Genomic DNA, 14,109 nt, shown 5'->3' on the forward strand with positions numbered 1-14,109 from the left:
TGGCGCACGCCGTACTATGAAGCTGCAGCGATGACGTAGGCTCAGGAGCTCTGTCTAGCTGAATTATATTACACCCCGCTCTAATAGGCAGGATCAGACAGGACTCCGATCTCAGCCACATAACCCCTTAGATGCAACAGTCAGTGTAGACTATGACAGCTACATGGTTAGACAGAAGAAGATGGCTCCCTCTGTCTCCTCATCAGTCCCATACCCCAGATCCAGCATGTCATGAGGTTACGGTGCATACGTCCTCCAGCGCACTGACACCCTCATAGGCAGATAGCTGAGAGATATGCCTCGGGCGTCAGTATAAATATGTGGCAAGCTGGAACGCGCCGGTCTCGTCTTTTAATTTTTGCAGCTGTCACTAAAAGTTTCCAAGAAAATCTGAAGGGATTTCATGAGGACCTAATTAAAGGGGCATTAAAGGACAACACCTGTCAGCTGAAGACAGTCATGGTGCCGGTATATGAGAAAATGGAAAACGGTCTTAGGAGCGCAGGAAAGAGACTCAGATGAGAGATGGGGATAAATCACAACTCTCGTCTGAGTCTCTTTCCTGCGCTCCTAAGACCGTTTTTCATTTTCACATTGCTCCTATCCTCCATCGGAGGTTTTCGGCTGGAGCTGCGGTGGAGACCTGACATTCTAATCTGCCCCTGGGTTGCTTCCTAAGTGCTCCTCTATGGCCGCTCATTACTGACTCTAAAGGGTGCCGGTATAGGTTTCCTGCTACGCACGCTGTAAAGCTTTCTTAAGCCTATGGTAAGTGCCACACTACGGGGTCTAGATTGTAGCAGCTCATGGACGTCACGTCAAAAGCCCATCTTATCCCCTAAATACTGGATGTATGGCACCAATGTCATGGGTAAAATCGCCCCACCTGTAACAGATATATTGCAGTTTTTGGCTCCTTACTTCTCATTAGAGAATATCTCAGGGTTACGGCTTAGATCAGGGACGCGGTGCCGGTGTATGGCCGGCTGTACGGATCCATAATACAGCATGTAATGTCGTGTAGAATGGTTATCGACATCACTGTCACGGTGACCTGCGACTATTTCTCTATGATTCAGCAAAGCCAGTGATGTCTGCAAGGTGCATTCATCTCAGAGTAGTAACACAACGGAGGAGGAAGAATTACTCACAACACAGAGGTAATCAGCATCTCAAGATCTGATCATCTGCACTAACAGAACTCAAAGGGCAAAGCCCAGAAGCAGCTCAGCACCATCCTCCACTGTGAGCGCTCATGGCTATACCTGGCCGAGAGCTGCACATCTAGAGGGTCATCATTTGTGACTGTCTTATCGATGGGCAGAGGCGCTGGCGACATGAAGCCCTCCGGATGGGCAGCAATGACGACCGCTGCAACTGCAGACCCAGGTAAGAGGATTTCTGCTTATCTTTGCAAATGGCTTTAAAATGGAAGTAATCCTGTCCCTGTGCGAGTCTGACCGAGAAGGCGCCAATGATATTATCAGTGTTTATCAAATCATAACATTTACATTTTGGTTCCTCACTTTTTATTTTAGCCTCAGGACTAGAAGACCATTTATCCAATAATCACAAGCTGTGAAAAACAGCTTACCCTAAATGGGTCTGCAAACGGCAACATCTGTCAGTGCCAAGGAGTGGAAAACATCATCCAGATCTTCATAAATTCAGCCCTAATGTATGATTCAAAGGATCACAAAATTATGTCCTAGCGCCCCGGCATATACATTGTAACAGAGCTCCGGCATATACATTGTAACATAGCTCCAAATTCTCCGCTTTGCTGCTTCTGTCTGCAGCCACCACTAGGGGGATCGCCCTGTATACAGATACATGATAAGATCCTGTCTGCAGAAACCCCTAGAAGGAGCTCCTTGTATACAGAGATACATGATAAGATCCTGTCTGCAGTCATCACTAGGGGGAGCTCCTTGTATACAGAGATACATGATAAGATCCTGTCTGCAGCCACCACTAGGGGGAGCTCCCTGTAAACAGAGATACATGATAAGATCCTGTCTGCAGCCAGCACTAGGGGGAGCCCCCTGTATACAAAGATACATGATAAGATCCTGTCTGCAGCCACCACTAGGGGGAGCTCCCTGTATACAGAGATACATGATAAGATCCTGTCTGCAGCCACCACTAGTGGGAGCTCACTGTATACAGAGATACATAAGATTCTGTCTGCAGTCACCACTAGGGGGAGCTCCCTGTATACAGAGATACATGATAACACCAAAAAAGAAAACGGATGGCACTCACAGGTTAAAATCTTCTTTATTCCAATACTTTAAAACATCAGCATAGGGAGGATGGGAGCGGGAGTGGAAATGACGACAGCCGTTTCACGCTGCAGTAGCGCTTCTCTCTTGGAGACCAGGAGAAGCGCTATTGCAGCGCGAAACGGCTGTCGTCATTTCCACTCCCGCTCCCATCCTCCCTATGCTGATGTTTTAAAGTATTGGAATAAAGAAGATTTTAACCGGTGAGTGCCATCCGTTTTCTTTTTTGGTGTAGCCGCTGTGACTAATTGCTTTGGAGTGGCACCCCGGTTTATGGAGCACTTCCCAGAGTACGCATATTTGCAGTACCAGCTTACACAGATATTTGTGCAATGAATGAGCTTCCCGGCTGTGCGGATTAACACTTTGTTGGAGAGATACATGATAAGATCCTGTCTGCAGCCACCACTAGGGGGAGCTCCCTGTATACGGAGATACATGATAAGATCCTGTCTGCAGCCACCACTAGGGGAGCTCCCTGTATATAAAGATACATGATAAGATCCTGTCTGCAGCCACCACTAGGAGGAGCTCCCTGTATACAGAGATACAGGATAAGATCCTGTCTGCAGCCACCATTAGGGGGAGCTCCCCGTATACAGAGATACATGATAAGATCCTGTCTGCAGCCACCACTAGGGGGAGCTCCTAGAATATATTGGTGCACATTCCTTGTTGCTCTTTAGACCCCACTGATTGTTAACACTAGCACTAGGTCTCCAGAAACTGATTTGCTTAACCTCCATAGTAATCGATGGTTTCTCGCATCTCTATCGGGTGATATATTACTAACACACCTGATCCTAATAATGGCTGTAAACCTGAGATTGAGTGACAGACCCCGGGCTCAGGCCTACAGCGGGCCGACATTAGTGATCATCCTCAGTATAGACGGGAAATCCATTACAATCTGGTTGGAGTTGACCTTTAATTAAAGCTGGTAATAATGCCAAGAAAGTGACCTGACCAAATGTACTGACCCTGAAGGCTGCATCGCAGGGAGGTGCGTCCGCGGGGCAAGGATCTAATTATCACCGAGGAGCAGAGAACGGAAACGCTGAAATGTTTTATTCATTGCTGCTGTCCCTGTTATGAGCAGGAGCTTTTAATTGATGAATCTAATAAATCGATCAGCAATGACTCTGCTTCCTGACAGTGAATGGGAACCCTGTTCTTTACGTCTACAGGCAGAAAGCTGGCCCTTTAGGCTCCGTCCACGTCTGCCTTCATAGTTTCGTATGGAGACTGTATTGAAGATGCAGCAAAAATATAAGACAATGACACAAACACGATGGACCCCCATTATTATAGTCAGTAGGGTCCTTGGGGTGAGTTAGTGTCCGCCATTGGATGGGTCTTTTAATGGTCAGCTCCTGTGATGGAGCAGAGCAACAGAAATGGAGACTGCAGATGTGCAGAGGCTGATACTTCTCACATCTGAGTGTTTGTTACAGTGGCTTGGTCAGTGGGCAGCGTGAAATCCCCTTTTGTTAGGATGTGATTGAGCAGAGATGTGATGGAGCACGGCCCGGTGACTGACACACTGTGCTCTGCTTTACAGACATTGCAAACCAACCTTATAATCCTACAGGAATAAATCGCATCAACCCGGGATCACAAGGTGCAAAGATCAATACAGAGCAGGAACCACAAGTCCCAGCACACTCCAGTATTCTGCACATGAAAGGATCACCTGACCAAGTGACTCCGTGCTGGATATAGTAAAAACATCGCATAACGAGTAAATAGAGCCCCCCTCATGTCCATCACAGTGCTGTAAGGGTGTGTGCACACGCGGTGGATTCTGCTGCGGATTGATCAGCGCGGATTTAGCAAAACTTGCAGGTCAAAAGACCTGCGGTTTATCTGCGGATTAGCCAGTGGTTTTGCCCTGCGGTTAATCACCTCTACAATGGAGGAGATGGTAAACCGCAGCGGAATCCGCAGAAAGAAAAGACATGTCAATTCTTTCTGTGGATTAGAAACAGCAGCAAATCCGCGCAGAAAAATCCGCACCGCCTGCACTGCGGTTTCCATTTCCCATAGGATATTATGGTACTGTATGGTATCTGCAGGGCCAAAACCGCTGCGGATCCGCAGCGTGTGCACACACCCTTAGCGCATGTGCACACGCTAAGTATTTGGTGCAGAAATTTCTGCTTCTCTTGGTGTTGGAAACGCACGATTTTGTTGTGCATTTTACTTGTGTTTATGGTGCAGATTTTTAGTAAGAACGCTGAACATTAACACTGCAGAATAATATCTGCACCAAGTCTACAAGTCACAAATAAGCAGCGTGTGCTCGAGACGTCAGGATTCTCATTCACTCCAGACATCAGGAAACACTTCAGGTTTTGTGACAAATCTGCACTGAACCAAATTAAGTAAAAACGGAACGTGTGCACAGACTTCTATTTATAGGAATTGTTCTTTACCTTCACTCTTGTATTGGGGCAGGACCGCAATGCATCTACTAACATGGCGACCGTCAGATACGGGACAGGTGTCACACACAGGACTGATTTACTCCTGATGGCCTGATGGTGCCCTACAGCTACAGACCATGCAGCCCGCAAGCAGCGCACTACTAGGAGGGATTTGCAGCTTCCGATTGTAAGCAGCGATGTTACTATTCACTGACTGCAAGCAGAGAACATAAACATGGGAGGAAATGCAAAGTATATTAAAAGGTGCAAAACGTTTCATCACACGACGAGTAAACGCTTGGTGATGCCACTCAGATCAGCAGTTTGGTGACTGGAAACACTTTAGACCCCCCTGAGTAAAGTGCATGCTCACATGTCTGGTGCGTGCACGCCAGCATGGAAACAATCCCTATTCTGTTTCCATCTACAAGCCTACAGAAAAATTTGTGATAAATCACACGCAGGCGAGCCCCGGAGGAAATATTATTTTTAGGCTACCGGATGTATTTCTGTGAACAGCTTTCCACACTTCAAAGAGGGAAGTTATTACACGGGACTAATATCGTCTGATTATAGAAGGGGCCGGCACGCACAGAAACAGAGGGGCTCTCCTGCACAGGACCAAAGGCCCGCCCGCGCGCACAGGACCAGAGGCCCACCCTGCGTGCACAGGACCAGAGCCCCCCCCACTGCGTGCACAGGACCAGAGGCCCCCCCCTGCGTGCACAGGACAAGAGGCCCCCCCCCGCATGCACAGGACCAGAGGCCCCCCCTGTGTGCACAGGACCAGAGGCCCCCCCCTGCGTGCACAGGATGAGGCCCCCCCACGTGCACAGGACCAGAGGGCCCCCCCCCCTGAATGCACAGGACCAGAGACCCCCCCTGCGTGCACAGGACCAGAGGGCCCCCCCCTGCGTGCACAGGACCAGAGGGCCCCCCCCTGCGTGCACAGGACCAGAGCTCGTCAGTACTCACAGTGAGGGATGGAAGGCTTCCGGCTCCGTGGCTTCCTCTATGTCCCGCAGGATGTCAGAACTCGAGCTGAAAGATACAGTGAAAGAAAAGAGATCAATATTTGCACATTTTATAAATGGTGCTAACGTAAAGCAGACACGAGGGAAATGTAATTTATTAATGTTTTTGTATGGTATAACGATCTGTATTAAATTGATAATCTTTCAAAGTTCAAAAATTTCAAAAAATTTGGAAACATTGCTAATACTTTTATAAATAAATGCAGAAAATATTGACATAAATTTACTATTATAAAGTATAACATGTCACGAAAAAAAAATCTAAATTGGCTCAGTCACTAAGGGGTTTAAAGACTGCAAGTGCTCTGCAGACCCTCTGTTACTCCTCCTGGGAGAAGAGAGACAACTGGGCGTCACCAGTAGGGGGGTGTACTGTCCAATCCATGCAGCCAGCAGCAGACAGTGTAGGGACGCACCCCTGTGACTTCAGGAATGATAATATCCAATAATACATAAAATGTCCAGGAGGAATAACAGAGGAATGACAGCACACAATTATGAGAAATGAGGGCAGGTCTAGATACTTTGTATGTCGCAGATCTGCACGGCCCCGATGACAGCGCCCCCTGTGCTCCGCAGTCAGATACATTGTTACCAGCGCCAATGATGGTCAACCCTCATCACTTTTTAACAATGCTAATGAAATCTCAGGAATGCAGACAATTTATGGATCCGCCATCATTTACATGGCGAGGCTCTGTGCTGTGAAACTTCCCCACGCCGGCAATGTACAGTAATAATAAAAGTAAAATACGAGCGGAAGCCACGATGGAAGGAAAGTCCAAAGTAGGGATGAGAGGGGAGAGCACCCAGAAGATGGGGTGAGGAATGCCAGAAATGAAGGCTCGTCCCCGCACCTCCACCAGAGCCGCATTCACATGAGACGTGTTTGCTCCTCCGGACAGGACCATAACTCAGAGACTTCCAGCTCTGCATCTCAGTAATAGACTAAGACGTCAGACATTCAAAGCATCTTCTCCGGATCTGGGGGAAGATATAAGAAGCAGCTGCCGGGATAATGAGCGGCGGGCAAGATCGCCAAACCCCGATACCGGACAGTTTATACGGAGCACAATCGGAACATACCCCGAGGATAAGTGATGTAATGTGTGTGCACAGTGACTGCACCAGCAGAATAGTGAGTGCAGCTCTGGGGTATAATACAGGATGTAACTCAGGATCAGTAATGTAATGTATGTACACAGTGACGGCAGCAGCAGAATAGTGAGTGCAGCTCTGGAGTATAATACAGGATGTAACTCAGGATCAGTAATGTAATGTATGTACACAGTGACAGCAGTAGCAGAATAGTGAGTGCAGCTCTGGAGTATAATACAGGAGGTAACTCAGGATCAGTAATGTAATGTATGTACACAGTGACTGCCCCAGCAGAATAGTGAGTGCAGCTCTGGAGTATAATACAGGATGTAACTCAGGATAAGTAATGTAATGTATGTCCACAGTGACTGCACCAGCAGCATACTGAGTGCAGCTCTGGACACACCCTGGAAGAGGAGGAGCGTCGCAGCTGAGCCTCTGCAGGCTGGGGTTTTGCTAAGCTCCTGGGAAGGGAGGTTTTTTTTTCCTGCAAGGACTTTCCATCTGCCCCCTTCCCAGGAAAGAGGACTCTCCTTGGGACTGAGCGCCGGGGCTGTGCCCCTGGCTCCCACCCTCCGGCAAGCCAGCTGGGGGTGGGGGGCCTCATCCACCACCAGGAGGCCCAAGGCACAGCCAGCCAGTCCCAGGGATGGGGAAAAAGCGGACACCAGGGGGCCGCAAGGCTCCAGGGTCTGGGACCCCCGAAGTGAAGGCTGTGGCGGGCCCTTCCCCCGGAGGTGCAGCAGCCGGCAGAGGTGAGGCAGGGCCCCCCCTTAACATCTGGGGCTCCAAGGTTGCGGGAGAGCCAGCTACCACCTACGCCTCCCGCATTCATGCCCACCTCTCCGAGTACGAGGAGGCCGGCAAGCAGCTCAGGAGACTCCGGGGGGAGTTGGAGGGAGCCCGGGTCATCAGTAAAAACAGGCTCCCTGCCTCAAAGAGAGCGGAGGTCACCGCCACTGTCAAGCGGCTGAAAGGGGAGATTCGGGCCCTGGAGGACCGGCGAAGTACCATCATGGCCGGCAGCGGCCCCTTCCAGGAAAAGCTTCAAAACGAGGACCGGTTCAGGGCCATGGCCGGTGGGTCTCCTGGGGGGTCAGGAGTCCCCATCCAGGTGGAGGAAAGCGAGGAGAAGGAAGAACAAGATGGCGCCCACACCGCATCCGGGCCACCTCCACCTGAAGACCTGGCGGACACCAGCGTGAGTCAGGTAACATGCAGCGGGATAGCCCCCGAGCAGGTGGCCCTCCCGCTGGACTCCAGTAACGCGGAGGAAAGCGGGAGCGAGGGGGAGGATGGAGGGAGCGGGAGTAGTTCTGAGGGGGGCTGCCTCATCCTTAAACAAGTACGGCAGACTGAATCCCCAGCACGGTTTGGCACGCTGTTGTTTGGGTATGAAGTCTGCCCGGAGGATGAGGCAACCGGGAAGATGAGAAACAGGAGGCGCAGGCGTAAGGCCTCTGAAGGCGTGGAGGAACAACTGGTTTTTGCTCCTCTTCCCGGGGCCCCTCTGTCCCGCTGTGTGGAACCCGCTACCCACCCCGGCTCGGGCCCTGTGGTGGGTCCGCAGCGAGGGAGCGGGGAGAGAGATGACTGTTGTGACCTGACTGTCGCATCTGGTGACAGTTCAGACCAGGGCAGCGACCATGGAGGTCGGTGCTGGTTGTGGTGTCCAGGCTCAGCCCTCGGTGGCAGGGGAGGCTGGCCTGGCACCAGGTAAAGTTGGTACAGCCAGGGCCGCACCTCCGGCGGCGAGTGCTGGGGCTTCTGGACCCCCCACGTACGGATCCGCTAAGTCTGGATCGCTAGTGGGGGTCCAGAAGCCTAGGAAGGGCGAACAGAACATCAAGCAGCAGCTGAGGCGGTGCAAAGTGCTGGTCGCTCCCATGTCGGCGCCTGTGGTGAGAGCGGGGTCTCCGGCACGTCGACCCAAAAAGGGGTCCGTGCAGGGGGCTCCGCCGCCGCTGGGCGACGAGGGGGAGTGGCCGGCCTTGCCTGTCTCAAGTGGTGGGCATGGGGTGGCAGCGGTGGTCCGTGAGGGGGGCGTGGCCTCCCCGAGTGTTGCCCGGCCTGCAAAGGCTGTGGCGTGCGGGGGGGGCATGTCCTCCTCGGCCGTCGTCCCACCCGCTGCGTCTGCGTCGCCCGGGGGGGCATGGCCTCGCAAGGGGTCGCTGCTCTGCCCGTGGTGGCTGTGGCTGGCGGGGGGCGTGGCCTCAGCGGTCGCGACTTCGCCCGCTGTGCTCGCGTCACCCGGGGGGCGTGGCCTCGCAGAGGGCCGCGGCTCTGCCTGGGGTGGCTGCGACCGGCGGGGGGGTCGTGGCCGCTGCGGGCCCGCTGCCCTCTGTCCCACCCACCCTTCCAAGTAATGCTGTGCTGCCCCCAAAAGCTGGCGGGGAGTTGTCGGGGTCCCCGGCCCACCTACCTTCATCTGAGGGTGCGGGGACTCTGGCGCTCCCTGGCAAGCCGGCGGCGGGGGTGAAGAAAAGTGCAGAGCAGGGAGCGGTGCCAGAGGCCGTCCCTGCCCAGAGTAAACAAAACTCCGCAAAAGAAAAAAAAATGGAGCTGAAACCAGGAGCTGCTGTTGCTCCTAGGCCCAGCCAGGGCAGAGTGCATGATGTCATCAGCACTGAGGCATTTAAAGGGGCAGCGGCGCTCCTGGACAGGAGCTGGAGTAGCTCCCAGCAAGAGAGCTCAGGGCCCCCAGCAGGCAAAGAGAGGAACTACACTGGTTTGGGAAATGTTAAAAATGTAAAAAATGTAAATAATGTTGATATGTTCACCAAATGTGCGAGTGAGAGTGAGTACGAAAGCGGAGTGGACATATTTGAGGAGATGTTTGCTGAAGTGAATGGTGATATGAGTGATATGGATGAGGGAGTGAGTGCTACTGTGTATGTGGGTGAGTGTGCTGGAGTGAATGCAAATAATAAAAGAGTGAATGGGAGAGTGAGTGGGAGGACGAATGAGGGTGCTGGCACAAGTGGTGGTAGTGGTGGGAGGGCTGGCCCGTCTGCCCCCCTGGCTGCAAGACCCCAACATAGTTATGCGGGGGCCGCGGCTGGGGGTCGGGGTGGTCCTCGGGGTGGTCTCCTCGCCTCCGGGCTCCAGGGACGGCGCTTTGCACCACCGTTTCCTGGAGGCCCTCAAAAAAGGAGAAAGGTCGATAGTGGTAGAGGGGAGGACAGTGGACTTGTCTTTCTGGATAGAGAGACACGGCCTTGCTGCCTTCCAAAACCAAAGGGAGGGAGGGACTGTTTGGTCTCTCCCCACAGCCGGGCAGGGGCCGCAAAGGAGGAATGTGGTCCGTCTTAGGTGGGGGGGCAGTGAAGCTTGTCCACCTAGGAGCAAGGTGGTGGAGCTCCTCCTTAAGATGGGCTTCGGGGCGAATGACATCTTTGCCCTGATACATCCTTCGGCATCCCGCTTCTTCGACGTCAGCTTTGTGCGGCCAGAGGGGCTTGAGCTCTTCTGGTCTAACTATGAGCTGGTGCGGGAAGAGCCCGGATGGCGAGACTTCGTTGCGCAAGCGGTGTCTCGCCAAAATTCCGTCAAGCGAGTGACCGTGGTCACTTGTAACGAGTCACTTGCCGGCGTGGACATTATGACGTGGCTTTCCCGTTACGGGGAAGTCACCGAGGTCCCCAAAAAGAACAGGGACGAATTCGGCATCTGGTCGGGGGGCTGGACCTTCATGGTTAAACTGAAGGTTTCCGGCGGCACGGTCACCCACATCCCTTCCTCGGCGTTCCTGGGAAGGGACAGGATCCTGGTCTTCTACCAGGGGCAACCGAAGGTCTGCCACAAGTGCGGCGACCCCACTCACTTCAGCGCTAGCTGCAAGGTACAGAAATGTGCCTTGTGTGGTGGGGTAGGTCATCTGGCCGCCTCGTGTAAAGACATTCGGTGTCACTTGTGTGGTGACCTAGGTCACCCTCTCAGCCGCTGCCCTCGCTCCTTTTCTAATGCTGCTGCAGGCCCGGCGGGAGGAGTACGTGAGGGAGAAACCTCTGGCGGCGCTCCTGCAGCTGTGGCAGGTGGTGGCGGAGGGGAAGGGGCTGAGGGACCGGTGAGGAAGGGCAATGCCAAGGTGAGGGGCCCCGCGTATGTGCGGAGGCAAGAAAAACGCCATGGGGGTGGGGGGCAGGTGAAGTCTCGGGCAACCGGGTCGATGCCTGCTCCTCCCTCCAGGCCCGTGGCAAAAGCCTCTGAGGTCCTGAGGGAGAGTGTGGTGAGAGAGGAGATCAGGAGGATGGAGAGGGAGGATAAAGCGGCTGACTCGGACGGGTCCTCACAGTATGAAAGTGTTGATGAGGAGGTCCAGGAGCAGCCTACAGCAGCGGGTGGCAAAAGTAAACGTGCCAATCGTAACAAATCGGGGGGGAAGAAGGCTGGCAAGCCTTCAAAATCTCCCCCGCCCCCGACCACCAGGGTGCGCACGGAAGGGCCCGCTGACCCCCCTCTGATTGATCTCTCCAACCGGTTCAGCGTCCCCGGAGGCTCGGATGATGGGCCGCAAGACGAGGATGCTGGGCCGGGGGTACCACCGGAGGGTCCTTCGGGGGATGGTGGGGTCCGTTCCTCAGGGGGCAGTGTTCCTCCTGGGGGGGGGACAGACCTGGAACCCGGGGGCGAGGACACCGGGGGGGGTGGGATGGACACAACGGGAGCTTCCCTGAAAAGGAAGGTGTCCGACCCCTCCCCAGGTGGAGGTGATAGCAGTGGTAAGAAGTTGGCCATCCAACTTGATCACCCATGATGGCGGAACTCGCCCCGTTGACGCTGGCATCTATTAATGTTGCCAGCATAAAGTCAGATGCGGCTCGCTTCACGGCCTTTGATTTTTTTCTCCCGGATTGAGGCAGAAATTTTATTCTTGCAAGAGACCAGACTAACAAACATGGGGGCCATCTATAAAGCACGGAGGGAGTGGAGGTGCGGGCCCTCATACTGGTCTCTTGCGGCCGAGCCGTATAGCGGGGTGGCAGTCCTTTTTAAGACTGCAGCTGTTGAATGCCGACGGGTTACTGAGTTGGAAATGGGGAGGTGCCTGATCCTAGATGTCTTCATGAGGGGACAAGAGCTCCGGCTCATCAACATCTACGGCCCGCAGTCCAAGTGGGACCGCAAATGTCTCTTCCTGAGGATCAAGCCCTTTCTTTTTACGAGCCGGCAGGTGGTCTTCGGTGGGGACTTCAACACCATTACGAGGTCCTGTGACCGGGGGGGTCCCGGAGATCGCCTGGCTTATGATAGCGTCGCGTTGAATAGCATAGCCAGCGAAGCTCGCCTGGTGGATGTCCACATCCGGCACACCCCAGGTCACGGAGGTTTCACCTACCATAGGGGTAGCTGTAGGTCTAGAATAGACAGGTTTTTTTTGAAGGAGGACGCCATCTTTTCTGCTGTGTCCGCCGTTGAGGTGGAGTTCTCCGATCACTGTCTAATTTTCTTTTCTCTGAATGTTGCAGAGACTCATCGGATGGGAAGAGGGCTGTGGAAGCTCAATTCGTCCCTGCTGGAAGAAGCGGAGGTGAGACAATCCTTCGAGGACTTTCTTCAGAGCCAGGTACCGCTGTTGGATCTCTGTAGTAGTAAGTCAGAGTGGTGGGAGATCTTCAAAAAGCGGGTGGCGGGGTTCTTCCGTCAGCTCTCGAGCCTCAGGAGTCTGAACAGGCACCGCTTGTACCAGGCCCTGGGGAGGAAACTCGAGCAGCTTGTCTCGACTGGAGGTGACCGAGAGGAAATCTCCAGAGTGAAATCTTTGCTCAAGAGGTGTCAGTATGATAGACACACATCTTTAGTTTTTGAGAGGGACTTCGGGAAGTACCGCTCACCCGACCCTTACAGAAACTGTAAGATGTCAGTGAATTGTAAGATGGTGACAGGACTGATCGACAGTACGGGGTCCCTTAACAGATCCAAATCAGGGATCCTGGAGGTGGTCAGATCCTTCTACTCACACCTCTTGGAAAAGAAGGATCTGGATCGGGACAGGATGTCGGCTTTCCTGGCTGAAACCGTCCCTGAGCCAGGGGGTGATCCCTCTCTTGGTGTTTTGGCAGAAGAAATCAGGGAAGAGGAAGTGAGACTGGCCATTGATGGGCTTCGGCCCAAGAAATCGCCAGGTCCGGATGGCTTAACATCCGAGTTCTATAAGACTTTTAGGGACTCCTTGGTCCCCCTCTTGACAGGGGTATTTAATGAGTGTCTCTCCTCGGGCACTCTTCCCGACTCAATGAGGAAGTCAGCCCTCATTATTCTGTCAAAGGGTAAGGATCCGTCCCGTATCAAGAATTGGCGTCCCATAGCGCTTCTCGATACGGACCGGAAGGTTCTGGCCAAGGTGCTGTTTAATCGGCTGGTGAAGTTTGCACCCCGGCTCCTTTCAGGGGCCCAGCATTGCTCTGTTCCGGGCCGCAGTACTTTTAGTGCTGTGCTCGGTGTCCGAGAGGCAGTGGAGCAGGGTAGGGCAGGTCACTGGAGGGGGTACTTGCTGTCATTAGATCAAGCGAAAGCCTTTGACCGGGTCAACCACGAGTACCTCTGGTCCGTCCTTTTGAGGTATGGTCTGCCTCGGAGGTTTGTAAAATGGTTAGAGATCTTGTACCAAGGGGCTGAGACTTTTCCGCTGGTGAACGGTTGGTCAGGTCGCCCTTTTGAGGTGGGTTCTGGGGTCCGTCAGGGCTGTCCGCTGAGCCCGCTTTTATACGTGTTCGCGATCGATCCCTTCCTAAGGAGGGTAGATCGTGGACCGTTGGCGGGAGTCGGGATGGACCAGGCGGGCTCTGGGTCCTCTCTGAGGGTGGTGGCGTATGCCGATGATGTTTCCCTTTTCGTGTCCTCGAGAAGGGAGGCGGATTGGGTCATGTCGGAGGTAGTGCGCTACTCGGAGGCATCCGGGTCCATGATCAACCGGGATAAGTGTGAAAGTCTCTGGCTGGGAGGGGGAGATCCCAGGTTTGATCTCCCGGACACCCTTCCAGGGCCCCAGGCCACCGCCAAAATTCTAGGCATCGAATTTGGCCCCGGGGATTACCCCCAACAAAATTGGGAGGGCAGACTTAAGATCGCCGCCCAAAAGGTGGACCAATGGAAGGGTTGGTCTTTAACCCTGAGGGAAAGGGTTGCCCTGGCTAAAGGCTTTCTGCTACCTTTATTAATATACCTGGGCAGTGTGTGCATCTTGCCGGAACCTCTCTGGACACGGGTCTATAGCCTGTTCTTCCAATTGTTATGGGGGAATAGGCTTAACCTAATCAAGAGGGA

General features: G+C 53.5%; 1 protein-coding gene across 4 annotated transcripts in view; it reads right to left on the reverse strand.

The window, feature by feature from the left end:
* Positions 1–14,109, reverse strand: part of RAD18 (RAD18 E3 ubiquitin protein ligase) — a 281,611-nt gene that overhangs the window by 30,533 nt on the left and 236,969 nt on the right. For 3 of the 4 annotated variants that reach the window (XM_073574946.1, XM_073574945.1, XM_073574948.1), the window contains exon 12: positions 5,687–5,752. The exons of the other annotated variant lie outside the window; for it this stretch is intronic. In XM_073574946.1, the coding sequence (XP_073431047.1) occupies positions 5,687–5,752 (66 nt within the window). The remainder of the gene's footprint in view (positions 1–5,686; positions 5,753–14,109) is intronic. 4 annotated transcript variants of the gene reach the window in all.

Source organism: Dendrobates tinctorius, unplaced genomic scaffold, assembly GCF_039654945.1.
Source record: "Dendrobates tinctorius isolate UK_male_01 unplaced genomic scaffold, ASM3965494v1 ptg000041l, whole genome shotgun sequence".
Taxonomy (NCBI): Eukaryota; Metazoa; Chordata; class Amphibia; order Anura; family Dendrobatidae; genus Dendrobates; species Dendrobates tinctorius.